The 23,063-nt window shown below is 48.9% G+C and overlaps 8 protein-coding genes across 14 annotated transcripts in view; 4 read left to right on the top strand and 4 right to left on the bottom strand.

Moving 5' to 3' along the window:
• Positions 1–645: 645 nt before the first annotated feature.
• On the top strand, positions 646–1,285 carry H3C1 (H3 clustered histone 1). The gene has a single exon (XM_071219764.1). The coding sequence runs from the start codon at positions 715–717 to the stop codon at positions 1,123–1,125; it is 411 nt and encodes a 136-aa protein (XP_071075865.1). The 5' UTR covers positions 646–714; the 3' UTR covers positions 1,126–1,285.
• Positions 1,286–1,813: 528 nt separating this feature from the next.
• The window catches only part of LOC112313672 (histone H4), a 26,996-nt gene continuing 5,746 nt past the window's right edge, over positions 1,814–23,063 (top strand). Inside the window, exons 1-3 of one of the 7 annotated variants that reach the window (XM_071219914.1) lie at positions 1,814–2,722; positions 14,522–14,586; positions 15,632–15,651. In XM_071219914.1, coding sequence (XP_071076015.1) covers positions 1,838–2,149 — 312 coding nt within the window. In that variant the 5' untranslated portion in view covers positions 1,814–1,837 and the 3' untranslated portion in view covers positions 2,150–2,722; positions 14,522–14,586; positions 15,632–15,651. Of the gene's footprint in view, positions 2,723–3,284; positions 4,565–14,521; positions 14,944–15,631; positions 15,749–21,010; positions 21,480–22,633; positions 22,792–23,063 lie in introns of those variants that run through there. The other 6 variants (XM_053915709.2, XM_071219915.1, XM_071219917.1 and 3 more) reach the window with 6 other exon arrangements.
• Positions 1,930–12,408, bottom strand: LOC112313654 (histone H2B type 1-K-like). The gene is made up of 2 exons (XM_053915708.2): positions 11,898–12,408; positions 1,930–2,052 (listed from the first exon to the last, which is right to left on the bottom strand). Exons 1-2 carry the CDS (start codon positions 12,272–12,274, stop codon positions 2,049–2,051), a joined length of 381 nt encoding a protein of 126 aa, XP_053771683.1. The 5' UTR covers positions 12,275–12,408; the 3' UTR covers positions 1,930–2,048.
• LOC112313939 (histone H3.1) lies at positions 5,359–6,134 on the bottom strand. The gene has a single exon (XM_024570554.4). The coding sequence runs from the start codon at positions 5,915–5,917 to the stop codon at positions 5,507–5,509; it is 411 nt and encodes a 136-aa protein (XP_024426322.2). The 5' UTR covers positions 5,918–6,134; the 3' UTR covers positions 5,359–5,506.
• LOC128779720 (histone H2A type 1) lies at positions 6,773–7,167 on the bottom strand. The gene has a single exon (XM_053915707.1). The coding sequence runs from the start codon at positions 7,164–7,166 to the stop codon at positions 6,774–6,776; it is 393 nt and encodes a 130-aa protein (XP_053771682.1). The 5' UTR covers position 7,167; the 3' UTR covers position 6,773.
• On the top strand, positions 12,488–12,991 carry LOC112313640 (histone H2A type 1). Its single transcript, XM_024570240.4, has one exon. It carries the CDS (start codon positions 12,599–12,601, stop codon positions 12,989–12,991), a length of 393 nt encoding a protein of 130 aa, XP_024426008.1. The 5' UTR covers positions 12,488–12,598.
• LOC139440404 (histone H3.1) lies at positions 13,809–14,532 on the top strand. Its single transcript, XM_071219911.1, has one exon. It carries the CDS (start codon positions 13,852–13,854, stop codon positions 14,260–14,262), a length of 411 nt encoding a protein of 136 aa, XP_071076012.1. The 5' UTR covers positions 13,809–13,851; the 3' UTR covers positions 14,263–14,532.
• Positions 16,871–19,490, bottom strand: H1-2 (H1.2 linker histone, cluster member). The gene has a single exon (XM_024570225.4). It carries the CDS (start codon positions 19,452–19,454, stop codon positions 18,813–18,815), a length of 642 nt encoding a protein of 213 aa, XP_024425993.2. The 5' UTR covers positions 19,455–19,490; the 3' UTR covers positions 16,871–18,812.

The raw sequence follows: 23,063 nt of genomic DNA, 5'->3' as shown, positions 1-23,063 counted from the left end.
GTGATTTACTTGAGGTTATGTGTGGTAGTTTTCAAATAAGTCCCTCAGTCACCCAGGGGTCCATCCTTTTGGCGTCTTTGGGCCTTAGGGGAAGACGAGTTGTCTTGGGATACACGTTAAATACATTGTAACATGTAATAACAAGAAATGTCTCATGTTTTAAGTAAATTTACGATTCTGTGCCGGGCCTTTTTACAGAACCATCCTGGGCAGGATGTGGCCTGGGGGGCACAGGTTAGACATGCCCTTGGAAAAGGGATCTAGTTATTCTAAAGGTTGTAGAAATTTGTCACGAGAACTTGAGTTCTGCAGCAGGTAGTGTGGAGAGTATGAATCCATGGCTGGGGGACATACTCCTTCCATAAACCACCCCTAATAACTAAATATACGGAATTGAAAAACTATAGTTCCATTGAGGCTAATGTTTTTACTTGTATTAAAATATGATGGTCAAAGCATTGCATTCAGAATATGAAAATCAGATGGAGTGAGGAGAATAAAAGTTAAAAATTGGAAGAGCCGAGGAAAGACGGTGGTGGTTAATAAAATCGCACGGTTGTTGGGAACCTTAAAGATACACCAATCAGAACGTGAAACGTAATAGCAAAACATTTTTCTGAACCAATCCCTACGCCCCACGTCTTATAAATACTAGCAGACCGGCTTAGTGGCATATCTGCTCCACTGTTTGACTTATATGTTATAGGGCCTGGTATGGCTCGGACAAAGCAAACAGCGCGCAAGTCCACGGGCGGGAAGGCCCCGCGCAAACAGCTGGCCACCAAGGCGGCCCGCAAGAGCGCGCCGGCCACGGGCGGCGTCAAGAAGCCGCACCGCTACCGGCCCGGCACGGTGGCCCTGCGCGAGATCCGCCGCTACCAGAAGTCCACCGAGCTGCTGATCCGCAAGCTGCCCTTCCAGCGCCTGGTGCGCGAGATCGCGCAGGACTTCAAGACCGACCTGCGCTTCCAGAGCTCGGCCGTCATGGCGCTGCAGGAGGCGTGCGAGGCCTACCTGGTGGGCCTGTTCGAGGACACCAACCTGTGCGCCATCCACGCCAAGCGCGTCACCATCATGCCCAAGGACATCCAGCTGGCGCGCCGCATCCGCGGGGAGAGGGCCTGAGCTTGAAAGTCACTTGTTTCTCCCAAAGGCTCTTTTCAGAGCCACCCACGTTTTTTAACAAAGGGCTGCAAAGACTTAGTCCATAGGTTCAGTGCAACCAGGCATGTACCAGGCAGAAAAATATACCTAGGCCGCACCTGAGCGAATAACGCTACTTATACATGCCATAAACATATAAATGATACCTATTTAGTCGAAGAGTGTGCCACTTAGAATACTAAAGACTGCTCAGTCTTAATACAGAGTAAATGAAAGTCTGAAACACGTCAAAATTGGCATTGCAGGAGTTAATGTCTCCTAACTAAAACATTTAAAACTAGGTTTTGCCACTTACTACAAACTACTTGACTTTAGTTTCTACTTTTTATCTTGCCAGTTTTACGACTACCAGAACTTGCCGTGAAGTCCTTTTGCTTTTTTGTTTTCCCTGCTTGAAATATTTTTTGGAATTCAGCTGACTCAACCTACTTATATGAACATAAACCAGTCAATGCGCCTTCAAGCTGGGGTGTAACTCACCTCATACCCGCGAGTTCCGGGCTTGGGGGCGGGATTAAGGGAGGGGACTGTTTACGTCACATCTCCCACCAGAGCGCGTTCCAATCTCTACAGCTGCAGGGACCGGGGGATGGTTAAGGGGGGGGAGGTAGTTATATAAGGACCGGCTCTCTCCTTCATTGTCAGTTGCTTTTAGTTCTCTAGTTACGAAGCAATGTCTGGACGTGGTAAAGGCGGGAAGGGCCTCGGGAAGGGGGGCGCCAAGCGCCACCGCAAGGTGCTGCGCGACAACATCCAGGGCATCACCAAGCCCGCCATCCGGCGCCTGGCCCGTCGCGGCGGCGTCAAGCGCATCTCCGGGCTCATCTACGAGGAGACCCGCGGGGTGCTCAAGGTCTTCCTGGAGAACGTGATCCGGGACGCCGTCACCTACACGGAGCACGCCAAGCGCAAGACGGTCACGGCCATGGACGTGGTCTACGCGCTCAAGCGCCAGGGCCGCACTCTCTACGGCTTCGGCGGCTGAGTCACCGTTGTCACTATAACCTCGTCTCCACCAAAGGCCCTTTTCAGGGCCGCCCACACTCCCCTGGGAAGAGCTGTGCGCGCCTTTCCTGCTGTGGTGACTCTGTAAGCGTTATCTCATGTTTGAAGTCAGTGGGATATTAATTTCCAGCAGTAGGTGCAGGCCGGATGGTGGCTCCTCCACCACAGGTTTCATTCAGCCTGTGTGTGGGCAGGGGCCCGCGAGCGCGGGGACCTCGACCCCTGGGGAGGGAGCTGATGTTTCTGGGGGTGACCGGCTGCAGGAAGTAAACTAGAGGAGTCCTCACCAGTTCCATACTCACTGGAAGAAAACCTCTGGAGTACCTATTCCCTCTCTTCCCGGCAGGGAGTCTCGCCATTTGTCCACTGTGAAAGGATCAACCACAGGCTATGGTTGGAGGGAGCAGTTTCCAGTGACGCGGAAACTGGGAGCGCCGCGGACCTACTTATTAATCCAGTGGGTTCAGTAAATATACGAATTACGAGTGTGAGGGTGCAGCTAGCCGCTCCCAGTAAGCCAGATCGATCGAAATTCTACATTTCCCGCAAAACTGTGAGTATTAATTCTCAATATTTTTGCTTTGGGCGACGTCACAAAGGAGCGACACACTTTGGTTCACCTGACCCCTCCCCCCCAGGCTGCGGGCTGAGTGTCGTCGCTTCCCCTCTCCTAACCCGACTGGCTTGGGTTTAAATGTAACTAATCTGGGTGTTGCTTACGTCCATTCTCAGGCCGGGCCATTCCTTCAAACCTGAGACTAAGCAGTTTCTAGATGACATAGATTTAAATCAGCAATTTTCAACCCGTGTCACAATTTTTAAGGGGCTAGGGGTGGAGTACCAGGGCCACCGCGGCCCCGGATGCATGCTCTGCGCGGGCCTGCGAGATGCCGGTGTCAGCAGCCCCAGCGGCTGCAGAAGCAGCAGCGGCGGCGGAGGCAGCAGCGAGGCCCAGGGAGGCAGCTGCGCGCGGGGCCGCCGCCTAGACGGGACCCGGGAGGGGCAGAGCGCCTGCTGGGACCTCGTTGTGGTCGGGCGCGGGGTGTGCGGCAAGACGGTGCTGCTGCAGGTGTTCGCCAGGGACCTGAGAACTACACCGCGATCTTTTCTTGCAGTAGACAAGGGCAGCATTGAGCTCAACATGTGGGACAGTTCAGGTTCTCACAGGGACAGCTCCGGCCCCTGGCATAGTCTGATTCAGACGCCGTGCTCCTCTGCTTCGCCATGAGCCGACCAGAAACACTGGACAGTGTCTTCATGGAATGGCAAGGGGAGACTCAGGAGTTTTGCCCCAATGCCAAGGTTGTGCTGGTTGGCTGCAACCGGAACATGTGGACAGACCTGGCCACGCAGCGGCTTACCCGTTACACATGAGCAGGGCATTGCCCTCGCCAAGGAGGTGGGACCTGGCCTACGAGGAGTGCTCCTCCAAGTCCTCTGAGGGCAGCGTCAAAGACACCTTCTACGTGGCCACAGTGGCCTCCCTTGGCAGTGGCCATAGGCAGGGGATTGCTGGGGTCTGATCAACTGTCAGGATGGCCAGATATGGGGAACAGGAAAATGAGGTACCCAAGGATGGAGCCAAGAGTTGCAATCTCGTGGGGAGCCAGGGAGTGGTCGAATGTCAGGAGCTGGGTGAAGGGCACGATTGTTCTGGCTGCACCCTGGCACTCTTGACCCCCTGACTCTGGCTAGGACTGAAGGCGAGGCTGAGCAATTTTCCTAGGCAAGGGCCCCGCGGCAAAGGGCACCACCATTTCCACATCCCCTCAGTCTGTGAAGGGTGCCCTCTGTGTAGCCTGATCCCGGCTTCCTTCCCTAGGAAAGTGTCTTCCATGACCTCCCCTTCTCTCACTTTTGCACCTGTTGTCACATCCCGACCTCCAGGCAACATGCACTATGTTAAAAAGTGCATGATGCCCCTCCCATCATGTACCCACCAGTCCTAGCTAACCCTGCAACACACCCAAACCCCAAGAAACACATTGGGGAAAAAGTTGCCAGGCAACCCAACCAAGCTGGGTTTGGAATCAGTGAGCTGCTGCTCTCAAGCTGTTATTGGGTCTGTTTCAAAACTGAGTTGAGTGGCCTTATCCACTAAAAGAATAAATGCTAGATAATAATTTATTTTGTAAGCTAAACAACTGGCTTATACAGGGAATTCCTTTCATCCTGACTTCTGTTTTAAAAACAAATATTTATAAGAGGACTAAAAGACATGGAAAGATTTCCTAGCATTTCCAATACACCAGCATGCACAGTTTGCTTTGAATAAATTGATTGTGTACATTTAAATGGGTTGCGAAAGAAAAGAATGTAAACCGCCAGGGGCTGATGCCCTGTTCTCGTCCACTGTAGGAACCAGGTGGACTCACTTTATGTATACTTTTCTTATGTGTTTCTGAATCTGAATATTCGGTGGGTCCTGTAGCTGAAAATTTACTCCAGCAAGTTTGCAATTTTTGTGGAATAAACTGCTGGGACCAGCAGGTACTGTTTCCTGTCTGGGCATTGATTTTACTAAAGTTCAGACCTATTCACTAGACTCGTTTACCAATCGCCAAACATTAGGCGCCATTTTTGTGTGCAACAACATTAAGTACAAAACTCGTGTTCTTGAGGTATTACAGAACTTGCATTTGGAGGAAAGTGGGAAGCTGCCAACTGGCTAAGGATTTCAGTGAGGGCTATTCAGTTTCACCAGTAGAAGATCGGTGTTCTGCTATAGTGAAAATGTCGTTCCCAAAGAGGGTGCAAAAATTCTGCATAACCAGGTTGCTAAAACGATGTATCCTTAAGATATTTAGCTATCAGGTTGAGATGTTAGTTTGTGCAGCCGCTCATTCTGCTGGAGACTATATGACAGAGTAAGGTCACGCTGTACAACGGGGAACATGGTACCTGAAAAAAGTGAAATGGAGGGTGTGGGTAGTTGGAAAGCCAGAAGGAAAATTACACGCAGATGCCTAAGCTACTTGCAAACCTGCTATACCGCGTTAAGAGGACACTACACACATACGGATCTTTAAACTGCCTTTGGGAGTAGATACCAAGGAACCACTCCAATGCAGCTGGCCCCACCTACTCCCTGCACTCCCCCCACCCATTTCTTTTGAAGGTAGGTAGATACCATCTCCTTGCTAAAAGCTCTTCAAACTAAAAGCGTAGGGAGCTGTGAAAAAGCCTTTGAGCTAAAGGTCACCATTTGCTGATAACAGTTTACGCCCGCTACATGCCTGGTTGCACTGAACCTATGGACTAAGCCTTTGCAGCCCTTTGTTAAAAAACGTGGGTGGCTCTGAAAAGAGCCTTTGGGAGAAACAAGTGACTTTCAAGCTCAGGCCCTCTCCCCGCGGATGCGGCGCGCCAGCTGGATGTCCTTGGGCATGATGGTGACGCGCTTGGCGTGGATGGCGCACAGGTTGGTGTCCTCGAACAGGCCCACCAGGTAGGCCTCGCACGCCTCCTGCAGCGCCATGACGGCCGAGCTCTGGAAGCGCAGGTCGGTCTTGAAGTCCTGCGCGATCTCGCGCACCAGGCGCTGGAAGGGCAGCTTGCGGATCAGCAGCTCGGTGGACTTCTGGTAGCGGCGGATCTCGCGCAGGGCCACCGTGCCGGGCCGGTAGCGGTGCGGCTTCTTGACGCCGCCCGTGGCCGGCGCGCTCTTGCGGGCCGCCTTGGTGGCCAGCTGTTTGCGCGGGGCCTTCCCGCCCGTGGACTTGCGCGCCGTCTGCTTCGTCCGGGCCATGACACAACCTCTCAGACACTCAACTGGAGAATCAGCACGAGCGGAACCCTCCGCCCGCTATATATAAGGCGACTGCAGCTCTGATTGGACCGGGCGTCTGCCCGTCAAGGTTCGCAGTGAAGTTACTGGAAGCGGCGGCCATTTTCTCTTACGCGGGAACCTCCGGGGCGTTTACACCGGAAACTAACTTCTCCCTCCCCGCCCCGCTCCTTTAACCGCGGCTGCTTTCTACCTTTTCTCGCCGCTACCGTCTGTATGCCTTTTCTTTGCACTGAGTGCTCCTTGGCGTTTCTCCGCAGAACTCCGTGTCAGTGTTACTGATATATATATATATATATATATGGTTGGCTCAGTAAACAATTTAAACGTGGGACCCTGAAACTGGCTTTCCTGTGGTCATTTTGAAAAGGCGCGCGCTAGATGCGATTGGCCCAGAGACGACGCATGACAGCTCTGCAACAAGAGCGGGGAGTGTGGTTCACTGCCCGGTCGGCCCCACCTTGATTTGCGTGCACATAGAACGATGCCTGGTCAGAGGTGAATTTCAGTCACGTTTCCCTCACGGTGTGACCCAGAGGGCCTTCACCGTGTGAGCCACTCAGCGACCTGGCGCCGAGGGTCTCTGTAAGCGTTGTGCTCCGTGGGTAGGGGTTTTGCTTTTACTGGTGCTGTGTTCGCGTTTCTACGAGCGTTCACACGCCGACACCTACCGGTAGGGTAGACTGAGGAGTGCGGCGCGGCTCGTTTTCTAGGCTGCTGCAAGCCGCAGGACCAGAGGCAAGCCCTTTTGGTGAGAACGTGGGTGGCTCTGAAAAGAGCCTTTGGTTCAAGTGGAGCAAGGTTTCGATGCTCCAGCTTACTTGCCCTTGGCCTTGTGGTGGCTCTCGGTCTTCTTGGGCAGCAGCACGGCCTGGATGTTGGGCAGCACGCCGCCCTGCGCGATGGTCACCTTGCCCAGCAGCTTGTTGAGCTCCTCGTCGTTGCGGATGGCCAGCTGCAGGTGGCGCGGGATGATGCGCGTCTTCTTGTTGTCGCGCGCCGCGTTGCCCGCCAGCTCCAGGATCTCGGCCGTCAGGTACTCCAGCACGGCCGCCAGGTACACGGGCGCGCCGGCGCCCACCCGCTCGGCGTAGTTGCCCTTGCGGAGCAGGCGGTGCACGCGGCCCACGGGGAACTGGAGTCCGGCCCGCGACGAGCGCGTCTTGGCCTTGGCGCGCGCTTTGCCGCCCTGCTTTCCGCGTCCAGACATGACTTCTTAAAAGTGAGGCAGACGCCTTGCGGAGAAAAGTAAATTGGATTGAAAGAAGTGGGCGGCCAGGCAAGTATTTATACTAACTTGAGGTAGGCTTATGCAATTTTTAATGACCAATGGAAACTTAGTACCTGCCTTCCTAATTTGCATATGGGGTAATGTGGTTGGGGTTTTTTCTTGTTTTTCTTGCTCTAATCTAATTAGGCCTGATGAATCTTTACTTTTATATTCATAATCGAATCGTTTGGTTTTTTCTAATTACTGTACTTACACATTAATGATTAATGATAATTAATTAATGATCAGCATTAATGATTGCCCTCATTGTCCTGACATTTGGCTACTGGTTCTTTTCTGGGACTGTGACTCATGATCTCGGAAAGAAATGCGTTCAGGACAATTTCTAAATAGATCTCATTTAAGAGGTGCTTCTATGCCAGGCGTTCCTTTAGCTTTTTAGAGGTCACAGAGTAGGGAGAAAGAACAACATTCCTTTCATTCGCTCAAGTCTCCTTACACTATTTCAACAATGAAAACTGCAGGGAGGAACTGGGCGGTCCCGTGCCTGACCTAAGACAGCAAGCCTGTCTCCATTTCATTCATGGTTTCTGTCCGAGGCTTTCAGGGATCACCTTGAAGGTACGCAGTCTGAGTAATGTTATTGCAGAGACTGTGAAACTGAGACCCAGATTGCGTATTTATGTGCCAAAGGTAACACTGAGTTCCGGAGACCTCGGACTCTGAACTCCTGGCTGGATAAGGCCTCTGCTATCATTTTCCCGAGCATCCCACCCTCTTCGGTTCCCACGTGGGCACGAAACACAGGATGCTGGTTGTTTCAGAAGTCTCCATCATGATCTGAACCCTGTTGCACCTCTATGGTTAGAAGGCGGAAAACACTGAAATAAATGTCCTTTGTTTGAATCACCTCGTCTATAATATTTTGGTTATAGTGGCCTGGATATACTAGGAAAGTTTTTTTATTTTAAAATGTGATGGTTAAGTAGAAACGGGCAGTTCCCTACTTCCCTACAATGAGATGCAGTCACGAAAGTGATGACTGGGACCTCTCTTTATTTATCTTAATGGAAAACAAAAAGTGTGACCTCACTTATGCAACCTTTGTACAGCTGTTGTGTATAGAGTTCCACAGGTAAATTTCTGGAAAATCGGTGGCCAAAATGTCCTAGCTGATGGAATTAAAATTTTCTTATTAAAATGACTGGTAGTGGGTATTATTTTATTTACAGATTTTATTTATTTATTTTTAGGGGGGGATGGAGGGAGAAAGAGAGGCAGAGAAACACCGATGTGCTAGAGATACATAGATCAGTTGTCCCTGGCACACCCACAGCTAGGGACCTGGCTGGCAACCCAGGAGCGTGCTTTGCCTAGGAATCGAACGCGTGACCTTTCTGTTCAGAGGCTTGCACTCAATCTGAAACTGGCAAAGACACTGGAGCGCGTGCTGCCTGTCACGTGCCAAACCCAATAAGCAGAGACACGGATTGAATCCTTATGGGCGCTTTATTCAGACGTTCAGTGATCTGAGTAGACAGTGGGTTCGCACCCTAACAGAATTTTCTTACATTTTCTTTTCGGGCCACCATTTTTATAACAGGGAATAAACAAGGTGTGGAGAGGGGTTTTGAAATCTAGGGAGAATTAGGTGAAAGAAACTGTAGTATTCTCCTCCTGAGCAGTTAGCTATTCCCAGGGGCAGGTGGTGTCTGTCTGTCTCTGGAACACAATGGCCCGGATGCCTCCACTTGTCCCCTGGCCGTAATCTTTAGCAGTGCCCCAGGAGGTCGGCTGTCTCTACCAGGAGCCAGGATGGGCCTTATGTGTAGTTTCTGAAACAATAACTTTAACATATGCATTACTTACTAGGCTTATAACAATTTACCTTAAACTAAAATTTTCCACCTCTTGAGTCCTCTATCAAATCCACTGAGCCACACCAGCCAGAGCTGTAGTGGGTATTCCTTTTAAATAATAGGTGGGCTTTGTTTTTCTCCCAAAGAGTGAAAATGATTTAAATGAGTGAAAAACTCATTTAAGTGTGTATATTACTGACTGCAAATGAAAAGACACGAAAAACACATTGAAAGTTGCTGAAAGACACTGAAGAAAGAATTGAGAAGTCCATGTCCTCTCTTTTGCCAGGAATCAGGAGCAAGGGCGTTCCTCGTGTTCTAACTGTGCCTTCTCATTCCCGAGCATGAATAGTCTCTGGACCTCTGGTTACCTGTCTTTGGGGTGACCTTTGCTTTTTCAGAATTCTCAGTCTTCCTCCCTCCAAATTCGAAGTCTCTCTATGCTCTGCCTCTGGTTCCAGGCACCCAGAACTCTGCTTTGGTCAGTAGCTCTTTCCCTCTGTCTTCAAATCCGGTTCTTTCTGTCTTCATTCATCTCTGCTGAATAGGGAGGAAGGCAAAAGTTTCTATGACTGTAAAGAGAGTTAGGGATGTAGTCCAGATTATTTTTCTTTTGTTTTCTTTGTAACTCAGACAGAGCAGCTCCACAGAAAATTTGGGTGTTTATCACTGGGTATAAGCCCTTCTGTTAGATAGGACGACGGTCTCTTCATCTGGTCAGTTGTTACTAAATGGTATTCTTGCTAAATGTTAAAATGTACAACAGTGTTTTGCGGATACAACATTGACGGGATGAGTTTGTTGAGAAAACAAACTGATTAGATTAGACAACTGCAAAGAAGAAATCAACATGCAATTGACCAAGGCATGTGGCTATGCCAGTGGCTGAGTCTGGAGACAAAGATTTGGATGTGAATTCCTTGTCTCCTTTACTTGCTGCAAGTAAATATACCACCTGATGACATTATCTCTGATTCTTGATTATAGCACCCAAAGCAGTGAATTCCTTGAGCTTGCTGTCACTCCCAGTACTTCTTTCAAGTTCATGGGCTTGCCCACTGGCCCTGCTGTGCCCAAAATTGGTTCCTAGTCAGAATCAACCGGGAGATTTATACCTTTTTTTCCTGTCTTCTCACTACCTTCCACTATAGATCTGCAGTGTACCACGGAGTCCAGGCATCATTTTTTTTCTCTTAATTCCTCATTCACATGTGACACATCAGTCAGGTATCAGAACACATGCAAAATTTTCTAGCTTTGAGGTTAGGAAGCCTGGTTTTTCATTTGAGCTTGTCAATTAAGAGTATAGTATTAGGTTAAGTATCAAATATTAGAAAGGAATGAGAGAGAGAGGGAGAGGTTGAAAGTAAGCAGCCAGGCAAATTTATAAATGATAAGAAGGGGTGAACAAAATCCCGTTCTGGAAAGATCATTTTGAACAGGATAAGAAATAATATTACTGCATAGATCTTCCTTCTTCAGAGGAAGAACATCAGGGTCAGTGCTTCTTACACTATAGCATGAATTCACTATCAAACAACTTATCCGGGGGGAAGGGTAGAATGGGGATGTCTTCTTACAGTGTAAACGACACAACAATTAGTGGTGTGTAAGGCAGGTGCCTTTTTCACAACGATATTTTGCATATGCCAAGAACAGTTTCTCGTCCAGTGGTCCACTGACAGTGTGGGCCATGGGTGAAATTATATTTTAATTTTCTTTTGAAGCGATTTCATTTAAAAAATTTCACTTTAAATTTTGTGTTTCACTCAAAGACATTTGAGTGAATATCATCATGTATATCAACCACATAGCGCTCAAAAAACGAAAGAAAATATTTTTCTTTTATAATAAGCTGTGAACAGCTGATATTTCTACCCCCAAAGTAGACTCACGCCTGTGAGGCCTCTTCTTCAATCAATGGCCCTTCCTGTTGGTTTGGGACTGTTTTTGGAGCCCCAGAGTCCATGTAAAAAAAAGGTTTATATAGAAAAACCAGCACATCTTACTTTCCATCCCCCCAAGCAGCTGTCGGCCAAGAGGTGGCGCCCAATGAGGATGGGCGGGAAATTCAAATATTTGTCCACTTTAGAGTTGGAAGCCACCCTCCACGCCTTTCTACGGGCTTCCCAGAACGGTCAAAGGCCCAAGAGTTGGAGTCTGGATTTCTGGAACGCAAGAAAAATTCAAACGTGTTTTAGATGGAGTTTTGCCATCTGTAAAAAGTTCTAATGAGAATTTAGAGCACTCTCAGTTCACCTGTGTGCAAACGGCGTGAGGTGTGCACCACGGAAACGAGTGCCCGAGCCACGCGGGATTTTGCTGGCTGTTTCCCCAATGCTCCAGGCGCAGATAAATTCAGCCTCCTGGAAGGAGCGTGCCCCTGCCTGCCCCTTGTGCTGCCCGGACCTCCCCTTCTCCCCCCAAAAGAGCGGGATTATTATAATCCCTTGAGAGTCCCTACTCAGAAATCCTTACGCTTTAAGGCTTTTCTTAAGCATCAGGTAAACTTCAATCTCCTCCATCAGAAACATGCAGGGCGGGGAAATGGAAAGTAACCATTTGCAGATGCAGTCTGTCACCTCGAGGATAGCGGGACAAAGGAAGTGGGGTAAAAATACATGTGAAGTAGCCGATTCTTGGGCACAGAACAGCTGTATTTCAGTTAAAAGCAAGCAACACTGTATATTCGAATCTGCATCAACTATCATTTCATAGAATCCAGGACCCAAACTAAGTCAATAGCTAATTGGAAAACATGTTTGGAGATAGCAGTTACAGCTTTTTTCTTAGACAAAGTGAGTGGCTCTGAAAAGAGCCTTTTCATCTGACAGAGGCTGAAGCACGTTACTTGGCGCTGGTGTACTTGGTGACGGCCTTGGTGCCCTCGGACACGGCGTGCTTGGCCAGCTCCCCGGGCAGCAGCAGGCGCACGGCCGTCTGGATCTCCCGCGACGTGATGGTCGAGCGCTTGTTGTAATGCGCCAGGCGCGACGCCTCGCCCGCGATGCGCTCGAAGATGTCGTTGACGAACGAGTTCATGATGCCCATGGCCTTGGACGAGATGCCCGTGTCCGGGTGCACCTGCTTGAGCACCTTGTACACGTACACCGAGTAGCTCTCCTTGCGGCTGCGCTTGCGCTTCTTGCCGTCCTTCTTCTGCGACTTGGTAATGGCCTTTTTAGAGCCTTTCTTAGGAGCTGGAGCAGCTTTGAAATGTTCAGGCATTGCTTCTCCTGTTAACTGTAAGTGCTCCTCAGACAATCTCTACAGTTAAGGTTAAGATAAACAGCCGAAAGCTCATTAGTCTACATATCTGTTTTACTATGTAAATGAAGACTGGAGAATACTCCTTTGTGATTGGTTCACTACAGTTTAGCAAGAAAGCTCTCTATGCAAATGAGGGATTCACACTTCGGTTTTCTATTGGTTAAAACACTTTCTACCCAATCAAGTCGCTTACTGATCTAAGAAGTATTTATAAAGACGTTTCTACATCTCAGGAAGTACACATTACTTGTGGCCTTGAGTGTTTAGCCCACGTAGGCTATTATGTCTGGACGCGGAAAGCAGGGCGGCAAAGCGCGCGCCAAGGCCAAGACGCGCTCGTCGCGGGCCGGACTCCAGTTCCCCGTGGGCCGCGTGCACCGCCTGCTCCGCAAGGGCAACTACGCCGAGCGGGTGGGCGCCGGCGCGCCCGTGTACCTGGCGGCCGTGCTGGAGTACCTGACGGCCGAGATCCTGGAGCTGGCGGGCAACGCGGCGCGCGACAACAAGAAGACGCGCATCATCCCGCGCCACCTGCAGCTGGCCATCCGCAACGACGAGGAGCTCAACAAGCTGCTGGGCAAGGTGACCATCGCGCAGGGCGGCGTGCTGCCCAACATCCAGGCCGTGCTGCTGCCCAAGAAGACCGAGAGCCACCACAAGGCCAAGGGCAAGTAAGCTGGAGCATCGAAACCTTGCTCCACTTGAACCAAAGGCTCTTTTCAGAGCCACCCACGTTCTCACCAAAAGGGCTTGCCTCTGGTCCTGCGGCTTGCAGCAGCCTAGAAAACGAGCCGCGCCGCACTCCTCAGTCTACCCTACCGGTAGGTGTCGGCGTGTGAACGCTCGTAGAAACGCGAACACCGCACCAGTAAAAGCAAAACCCCTACCCACGGAACACAACGCTTACAGAGACCCTCGGCGCCAGGTCGCTGAGTGGCTCACACGGTGAAGGCCCTCTGGGTCACACCGTGAGGGAAACGTGACTGAAATTCACCTCTGACCAGGCATCGTTCTATGTGCACGCAAATCAAGGTGGGGCCGACCGGGCAGTGAACCACACTCCCCGCTCTTGTTGCAGAGCTGTCATGCGTCGCCTCTGGGCCAATCGCATCTAGCGCGCGCCTTTTCAAAATGACCACAGGAAAGCCAGTTTCAGGGTCCCACGTTTAAATTGTTTACTGAGCCAACCATATATATATATATATATATATATCAGTAACACTGACACGGAGTTCTGCGGAGAAACGCCAAGGAGCACTCAGTGCAAAGAAAAGGCATACAGACGGTAGCGGCGAGAAAAGGTAGAAAGCAGCCGCGGTTAAAGGAGCGGGGCGGGGAGGGAGAAGTTAGTTTCCGGTGTAAACGCCCCGGAGGTTCCCGCGTAAGAGAAAATGGCGGCCGCTTCCAGTAACTTCACTGCGAACCTTGACGGGCAGACGCCCGGTCCAATCAGAGCTGCAGTCGCCTTATATATATAGCGGGCGGAGGGTTCCGCTCGTGCTGATTCTCCAGTTGAGTGTCTGAGAGGTTGTGTCATGGCCCGGACGAAGCAGACGGCGCGCAAGTCCACGGGCGGGAAGGCCCCGCGCAAACAGCTGGCCACCAAGGCGGCCCGCAAGAGCGCGCCGGCCACGGGCGGCGTCAAGAAGCCGCACCGCTACCGGCCCGGCACGGTGGCCCTGCGCGAGATCCGCCGCTACCAGAAGTCCACCGAGCTGCTGATCCGCAAGCTGCCCTTCCAGCGCCTGGTGCGCGAGATCGCGCAGGACTTCAAGACCGACCTGCGCTTCCAGAGCTCGGCCGTCATGGCGCTGCAGGAGGCGTGCGAGGCCTACCTGGTGGGCCTGTTCGAGGACACCAACCTGTGCGCCATCCACGCCAAGCGCGTCACCATCATGCCCAAGGACATCCAGCTGGCGCGCCGCATCCGCGGGGAGCGGGCGTAAGCTGTTTCCATCGTGTGGTGACCTTGAACCCAAAGGCTCTTTTCAGAGCCAACCACAGGTTCACTTAAAAAGTGGCTGTAGTACGGGTGTAAGTTTTCTACTGCTCAAACGGAAATTAAAATACTTTCAGGACTTCTAGGTAACTGTGAGCACAATTTTAATTACTGAGATGTTGAATCATTTTTCCGTGAAACTATTGAAAGTATGCAACATGCTTTCCCCCGCCCCCGATTTATACAATTCATTTCTGGTCCCATAGGACATTTGTACACCAAAGTTTCACTGTAGAATGGCAGGAAAAAGCTACCAGGATTTCAGTTAAAGGTAATTTCTCAGACACAACTTTACATTGCCAGAGACATGAGTGTTCACCGCCGTATTTTCCCTTGTTCAGTTTTTGTTGGGCCGTTTTTATTGAATGTCCTTAGTTGTACAGGGACTCCGGACCACACTTCTAGTTCCATAATTCAATACCGGTCTACCTGAAACAGGGTGGTGGTAGCTCAGGTGATGGGAACTGGCTTCAGTAGTCACCACCTGGACAGAGGTCCAATAAAGACATTTATGTAGAAGGGAAGATGAAACTTTCTTATCACTATCCAAAATTCAATAGGATTTAAGAAGCTGAATATGTCGGCAATAAGTTTCCAAACCTGTAGATAAATTTCATCGGCTGCCAAAACTGCCAATATATCCCAGGGGATCAAGACCTCAAAGGATCTGGAGGACAGTTTTGCAATTTCTTTTACTCATTTGAAAATAAGGATTATTACAAGGAGGTGGAAGAAAGCGAGGCAGGGATCGGATTACCAGATAGTTAAGATTATGCATGGTTACTACTTTGGAAGTAGAGGTCTGAAGGGGAAGTTCAAAGGTATGTTAACTACATGCACAAAAGCAATGGACAGCACTTGCTTAAGGTGAAGCTAGGAGTTAAACCCTCTCAGAGAGTGTCTGTAGTTTAACACATATTTGTATGTTTGGACATAGTACCCTGTTAACCATCACACAAACTGCATAGCCTAAGGCCTGTTACACTTCTGGGAAAAATACATTAGGAACAGTAACAGCACAAGGAGTGAGCGTGACAAGTACAGTGAAGATAATAACCTAGTAGCATTCACTGTTACGATACTTTTCAGCTCTAAAGTGAACAACCAAGTGAAACCGAGGGTTTTGATTTAATGTGTAATTTTGATTTAGTATGGAGCTCCCAACCTCTGTTCAGTTTCTTCCCAGCCTGCCCCTGAGCCTTGGCCCTTCCCCCAACAGTATGAGGCAGGCAGAAAAGATAATACCCAGGCCCTGACTGAGGACCATGGGGTGTGGGTTTCTGTTAAAGATAATAGTATGGCCTGAATTGTTTCAGTTCCTGAGCCCTAAAGCTGAATGACCCGCCCTGGCCACATCCACATGAAGCCAGACTGAAGGACCCCAAAGCTGACCTCAGGACCTGAAGTAATGGTCTTCTGCCCTTCTTTCCAAGACCCATGACCCCAAACCCCTTACTCATGATAACTCTGGAATTGTGTTCTGTGAAACCCCTGTGTGTAAACTGTTGAGGAGTTGGGGTGTTTCCAGAGAAAGCTGCCAGTTTCCACTGTGTAGTTCCTGGTCCTTCCATGCACCATGGTGTCTGCATGAACTGGTATCTCAGCACCAGGCGGGCAAACTCTTTGTGGGGTCACAAAAGCAAAGATGAGCCTTTTAACTGAAAACTTAGATGCCCGGGGTGTGACTGCCCACTATGACCTGCTTACATAGGAACTTGTGATTTATTACAGTATCCTTTTTTCATCCACAAAGGGTAGCAACTGTAGAGCTTCTCTCTTACCCATGTCCCCTTTTAATAAATACAAAAACATCGATTTAAGTATTTTTTTTAAGATTCCAAATATAAGAAATAATTCGGAGATGAAGATTTTCTGTGGCCTAAAACTTCGTGACTCTAAAAAAACCTACCACACTAAACTACAAATACAAAACTAGCTAGTGAACATTAATTTTTAATGGGAAAATACTTCAACTGTGGATGAAAAGGGGGTTCTATGGAAATTAACCTCACAGGGTGATCTGATGGTATTTTGGACATATTGGGTTTAATAAATTACATTTTAAAATGGATTTCATGTTTCTTTGCTCCTTAGTGATGTGGCTATGGACAGAATGTTTATAGATTCATTTGCTCATGCATAGATTCCTTCAGTTACTGGATACCTTTCTGCACTTTAGGGAACACTGGCCCTCGAGGACTCTAGAATATCGGGGTGCCATTTCCCACAGCAACAAAGAAGATGAAATAACTGGGAATGAATGGTAATAGGAAATGGGAAGAGATGTATTTGGAGAAAAGTAGGAACATATTTGAACAATGGGAAAATATAAAATGCTCTTGAATACTAAAACTCATCTCCTGAGTTTAATTGATAAACATAACAATCCCAATAAAACTACCAATAGGGTGTTGACCCTATTTCTCAGTGGGTATGGGGAGAGGGTCCCAAAGCACATACGGAAAAGCAAAGAAAGTAATCAAACAAAAAATAGGATAGCCAGAGACTTTTGGAAAGGAGTAATGAGAGTAAATTAGATGTGTCAGCTCTTAAAGTCATATTAGAACACCTGTTTATTTAACATTCCATCATATTTGCATCTCTACTGTGTAGGTCATAATTCTCAGCACTGAAGACAGCTATGAACAGTACTAAAAACACTGATACTTAAAACAGTGAAATATATGTAAAAACAGTATTTATATATATGTAAAGAGTACATATATATTTAAACAGTAGTTCAAACAGCAATTTATATCTATAATTTAAGAAACAAAAAGATTTTTAAAAAGTGTGATCTCGAACCTTAGGAATGGTCAGAAAAATCAAAGGAACAACATAGAAAACCAAGAATTAGTCCACCCATCTGTACCACGTAGTCTGTGATAAAGGTAATAAAGATGCCATCTCAAGTGCGGGTGGGGTGGGGAGGGAAGGAAAGGCAGAATTGGAAGAGGAAGGAAATGGTCTTGGGGGGAAAAGTATCTACATATACACATATATCTAAAATCTAACATGTAACATGCATATATTCATGTAACAAACATTATCCATATATTCATACCCACAACTTGACACTAAATTACAGAGGGCTCAAGGGAAAGTCTTAATAGTTCTTACAAAAACGATTATTATCTGTCAGTGCGGTTGGGCGGGGCAGGACAGGGCGGGGCAGGGCGGATGAACTCAGTAGTCACCAGCACTAATTCGGGAATTAACTCTCATCCACGCTGTATTGGGGGCAATAGGTGAAGAGCTGAGCTGCAGGTCACCGAAGCCCGTTTCTGGGACGTGTCTCAAGAAAATCTGCATTCACCGGAATAAAAACAGGCCGCTGGACTTCTTTCGGGAGAAACGCCGTAAATACAAAAGAATCCACAGATGACAATGTCAGTGACGCTGAAGCTCTTATTGGCATCACCTCCACTCCTAGACACATATCCAAGAGTTTGCTAATAGCTTTCCTCATTCCCGTAAAAATATCTGGATCGCGCGCACACACACACACACACACACACACACACACACTTAAGAAGGGCTTCTAAAGTACCAATGTTTAGATGCCTGTCTATAAGGAGGACGGCCTCGGCCGGGTGGCTCTGTTGCAGCGCCATCCTGTGCACTACAAAGGTTGCGAGTTCGATCCCCAATAACCGGCGCGGTCGATGTTCCTTCTCTCCCTTCCTCTGGAACATCAACATATCCTCCGGTGGGTTTAAAGAAGTAAATGGAGTACGGAGAACGGCCGGCCAGGAAAAGATGGCGACGAAAAGTTTTTGATGTGCTCAGACCCGCCCACACCGATGTCCAAAATTACAGGTTACGAGGGACAGAAACACCCCAGTGCAGCCGAGCCCTGGGTGGTAGCCTTACCCTCAAGTGCGCTTTTTTGTCACCAAATAAACGGGAATTACAACACGCGAAAAGGCGCCCGCCCACCCTTTTCAAGGGCTGTACGCCACCAACGCGCCGGGACACACCAACCTGATTTTGGAAAACTTGTTCCCTGTCCCGATGTGAGATGCACTTGTACATCTGGCGGAAAGAGCAAACTCAGCGTAATGGGAACAAAATTTGAGACAGAACAGGCCGCTGCCCAATTAAATCCAAGATAAAAGTAAAGCTTACGGGAATGCACCAACCCTTAAGCAGGCGGGACTATTTGATTTCCTGGGCCAAGAAACTGGCTGGCAGTACCGAGTTGTTCTCCCGTCCCCACGCACGGGGTGGGGCAGCCGGGAACGCTTCCGCACAGCCGACACCGAGCCGAGCTCGCGCGGGGTCAGCTGTCAGGAGGGGCGGGGGAGAACACTTCACAGCGGCGCCCTTCCCCACGCCCCCTAGGTTTTCCCGGGAGGTGCCTGCAGCCATCGCAGCGACAGTAGCAAAGAAAGTGGGGAAAGGAAGTAGGGCGGTAGAGGAAGAGTGCACAGCTCTTTTGGTGAGATAAGTGGTGGCTCTGAAAAGAGCCTTTTTGGGTTTTAGAAGCAGAACAACCTACTTCTTCTTGGGTGCAGCCTTCTTGGGCTTGGCAACCTTGGGCTTGGCGGCCTTGGGCTTCACAGCCTTGGCTGTGCTCTTGGCGACCTTCTTGGGCTTAGCAGCCTTCGTTTTCTTCGGACTCTTGGCTGCTTTTTTGGCCACAGTAGCCACTGCCGGCTTCTTCGCCTTCTTCGGGGTTTTCTTCGCGCTTTTCTTAGGCGTGGCTGACCCGGCGGACTTCTTAGGTTTCTTGGACACCCCAGCAGCCTTCTTGGGCTTGGCCGCGCCCGCCTTCTTGGCCTTGGGCTTGGCCTCCCCGGAGGCCGCCTTCTTGTTGAGCTTAAAGGAGCCCGAGGCGCCGGTGCCCTTGGTCTGCACCAGGGTGCCCTTGCTCACCAAACTCTTGAGGCCCAGTTTGATGCGGCTGTTGTTCTTCTCCACATCGTAGCCCGCGGCCGCCAGCGCCTTTTTAAGCGCGGCCAGCGACACACCACTGCGCTCCTTGGAGGCGGCCACGGCCTTGGTGATGAGTTCGGACACCGGCGGCCCAGATGCCTTGCGGCGCACCCCTACGGCCTTCTTGCCCGCCTTCTTCTTCACCGGGGTCTTCTCCGCAGGGGGCGCGGCAGTAGGGGCGGCAGGAGCGGTCTCCGACATGCTGGCGATCAGGAACTTGGAAACAAGTGGCAAAGCGCCGATGGAGCAACGCCGGCCGCCGCTGTATATATAGAGCGCAGGCGCGCGCTGATTGGTGCTCCCGCCGCCCTCCTGGCTGGCAGGCTCCGAGCCGCCGCGGTGCGCCCAAGTTGTGTTTGTTCCACTTCACAAAAGGGGGGAAATATTAAAATGCCCTGTACCAAATCACGCAGTTTTGGTCGGGGAAGAATCCGAGAAGACTCAGGATTCGTGCTCTGCAAGAATTTTCCCCGTAACTGCAAGGACACCGCGTCCAGGCGTCCCCAAATCCCCCAACTGCGAGGGAAGTCCAGGGCAGTCGGAGACCACTTTCTGTTTTTCTTCTAAATTACCTGTTCGCTCCTTTGCCCCCGAAAGTTCTTTTTCTCAGGGGTGGTTGGGCACATAGTTACCTTCTTTGGGAGACAAAAACCAAGTGCTTTCCACTTAAATTTTCACGGTAATTCTGTTTCTTCGCAAGGGAAGTAACACAGGTCCTCTGTGAATTCTGCGTGCAGACCCACAGGAACGGGGGACTGGGACAAGGTTCTGGACCAGCCCAAAGCAGTTAGGGAGACATAGGAGGGGGCTCTTAAGTTCCGGAGGGATCCTGGGTGGTGACAGGTGAGAGACTTAAATCTCTGATTTGAAGACATTGAAACTCTTTATCAATTCTTCTTTTCATAGATGGGGGCGGGGCACACTTCATTTTCCAAAGGCGAGAATTTGGGCTGTTTTTAAAAAGCTCTCAGGTTCCTCTCTGGGTTGTGCAAGCAGGGGGTCTGGCCCCGAAGAATGGGGATAATAAAGAAAGAAAAAAGACCTACTAAGCCTACAAAGTACCCCCAATAGACTTGGCAGAGGGACAAGTAGGTGATCTGTTTTCAGGGAAAACATGTTCTTATTTTATTTTTGCATGCTGTAGTTAAGAGATGAATTTTGGTACGTGAAAATTCCAGATTTCGTCCAGTAATAATATGTAACATGTGTCGTGATATACAAGGACACCCTCAAAGTGGGAACTCTAAGATGGAAATAAAGCTGTCTGTAATGAGAGACACTCTGACTTATCAGATGAACTGCAGATTTGAAACAAAAGTAAAAATGGATGGCAAAGTTGAAAACAAATACAGGAAAAGTACTGGAACGTATAAATTCTACCATTTTTTATTGGTGACTTAATGTCTTTTCATCCCTCCTAAAGCTGACCTGATGTGTTCCACTGTAGACTGATTTACCACTTTAAGTTTTGTTACTTCACACATTGCCCCTCGGCTCAAAGCATTTGCAACTTATTCTTGAAAGAAAAAGCTCGAAAATGTTCTGCTTAGATATTTAATATAGCCATTTTTTATGTAGCACAAAGGAAGTATTACAACGCACTGGAAATTCCTGTTTAACAAACGTGTCTACATGGAAATAGGTATTATAGGTGCTAGACCTAGATTGTGGTGGTCAAGAGTGGGAGGCCAAGGGTCGCAGGGTACGGGTGGTTCGTACTAAATGCTGTTCTTTCTAAATGTTAACTCGTACAACAGTATTTTGCAGACACAGCTGCAACCTGATGAACTTGACCAAGTATAGCCCACTGCACAGAAGTCAAGTGCATTTAACCAAACCCTGGATAAGTGTAGCCAACTGCAAAGAAGAAATCAATATGAATTGCTGCCTGTGGAGGCTTCCACTGGGCATGTGCCCAGCAGAGGACTTTCTCCTGCTGTTCTTATTCCTCTCTGGTGAAGATCCTTCCTGCCTGCTTCAGGGGATTGGGTGCCAAGGACCAGGGGTGCCGTGGGGACTGTGTGAAGCTGTAACAGCCTTGTGAAGCAGGCCCCATACTGGGTTCAGCCTCCCAGCTTATCAGCTTGATGCCTCGTCCTCTTTTCCCCCTTCCTTTATTAATATCTAGCGACGAACGCTAACATATTTGACCAAATAGTGTCTATGAGCCATGGCTAAACCAACTTTGGAGATTATTCCTGGTCCTCCTTCACTTGCCACAATTAAAAATAAAACCTTTTTCTTCCAACAGGACTTGTGCACCTTTGGCTCAGACACCCCAAAGCAGTGAACGCTTCATGTTAGGTTACAAGAGGGTTTACGCATGTCAGGTCAGCGGCCGGTAGAAACCGAGGCCTCTCGCTTTAGACCAAGTATAATCGCGTGGTTTCATTGAGTAACATCCGTTCACCATTTGAAAACTGTGTCTCCTGCTGATTGAACTTAAAATCAAGGCAAAAGCATTTCTCCATATCCTTCCAAGCAGTATTAGAAAGTTGTCTGAGTTCACTTTTGGCTTATCTGATGCTCAAAGACAATGCTGTACAATAAAACAGAATGCAAATCACAGAAATAATTTTAAATTTTCTAGCATCGCATTGAAAAAAGTAAAAAGAAATAGGTAAAATTCATTTTAATAGTATATTTTGTGTCACTTAATATATACATCAAAACTATTATCAGTTGAACTTGTAACCAATATCTTAAAAAAATAAGATAGTTTGTATTCTGTTTTTTTCACATGGTAAGGCTTCAAATTAGGCCCAGAAGATGTAAAAATTGGACTTTCACTTGTAGAACATTGACATGTTAATAAGGGTTTTGTCCAGTAGAGATGCAAATGAATTCTTTCCAGTAGAAAAGATAACCCTGCAAGTTATCATCCGATTGGCTAATTGGACAGGAAGCAACTTTGTATCTAATTTTCCAGGCTTCTCGCATTCTTTCTTCATGTGACCGAATACATACTCCATTCTCCTGTGTCCTGCTTGGACCTAACGTGGTCCTCCTGCTGACTCCCTCGCTGAGGACATAACCACCCTGTACCCACGCAAACGCTGGCCACGGGCAAGTTTTTGCACGAGAGTCATGTTTGAACTTCTTGAAAACTGTAGTTTGACACTCAGTTGGTCCTAAGTGCTCCAGAGTTAGACTCTTTGGAGCCTGTTCTAAACACTGGAAGAGACAAAACTTTTTCACCGTCAACTCAAAAGCGACCAGAGACCTGATAGATGTCCCGCAGGATCTCAGGCTTGTTCCAGGGAATGGGCTGACCCCACAGAGTTCTGCTTGAAGTTTATTCCCATTAGATTCCTGGTCCATGGACCCCTCCTGTTTTGGGTCCCAACCCTGAGAAAGGTGGTATTCTCCTGACTTTGCAGGGCTGGGTGACAGTAGACCAAGTCCAAGTCCAAGAAGCTCGTTCACTCTCTCCAGTGATGTGCACTTCCCCTGGCCATCTCCGAAAAGTCACGGGACCTAGGGACCATCCCAAGCAAGTTCCACAAGAAGAGATGAAGCCAGCTGGTCAGGAATGGGTGTGTGTGTGTGTGTTGGGTGTGGTAGGTGAGCACAGAATGCACGACTGTCCCTGTCACTCAGAATCTACCCCACATCGCTGTGCTTGGAGCTCCCCACTTGCTCTGTCCTCTGTGGTAAACTCCATGGTGACCTTTGCAGGGTCATGCAGGCCCAGCCTCCTGCGTCCCAGGTGTGTACACGCTTTCACTGTCAGTATTTAAGGGGGACAAGGCACTCCATCCCCTGCCCTTTTACTACCAAGCTCCTGATGGGGACCCATTCTTATTCTGT

This window comes from Desmodus rotundus, chromosome 12, assembly GCF_022682495.2.
Source record: "Desmodus rotundus isolate HL8 chromosome 12, HLdesRot8A.1, whole genome shotgun sequence".
NCBI classification, from domain to species: domain Eukaryota; kingdom Metazoa; phylum Chordata; class Mammalia; order Chiroptera; family Phyllostomidae; genus Desmodus; species Desmodus rotundus.
This window is presented reverse-complemented; position numbering and strand designations above follow the sequence as displayed.

Bases quoted from the DNA above. Each gene is read 5' to 3' on its own strand.
- H3C1 (XM_071219764.1), top strand. From the start codon at position 715: ATGGCTCGGACAAAGCAAACAGCGCGCAAGTCCACGGGCGGGAAGGCC.
- LOC112313939 (XM_024570554.4), bottom strand. From the start codon at position 5,917: ATGGCCCGGACGAAGCAGACGGCGCGCAAGTCCACGGGCGGGAAGGCC.
- LOC139440404 (XM_071219911.1), top strand. From the start codon at position 13,852: ATGGCCCGGACGAAGCAGACGGCGCGCAAGTCCACGGGCGGGAAGGCC.
- LOC128779720 (XM_053915707.1), bottom strand. From the start codon at position 7,166: ATGTCTGGACGCGGAAAGCAGGGCGGCAAAGCGCGCGCCAAGGCCAAG.
- H1-2 (XM_024570225.4), bottom strand. From the start codon at position 19,454: ATGTCGGAGACCGCTCCTGCCGCCCCTACTGCCGCGCCCCCTGCGGAG.
- LOC112313654 (XM_053915708.2), bottom strand. From the start codon at position 12,274: ATGCCTGAACATTTCAAAGCTGCTCCAGCTCCTAAGAAAGGCTCTAAA.
- LOC112313640 (XM_024570240.4), top strand. From the start codon at position 12,599: ATGTCTGGACGCGGAAAGCAGGGCGGCAAAGCGCGCGCCAAGGCCAAG.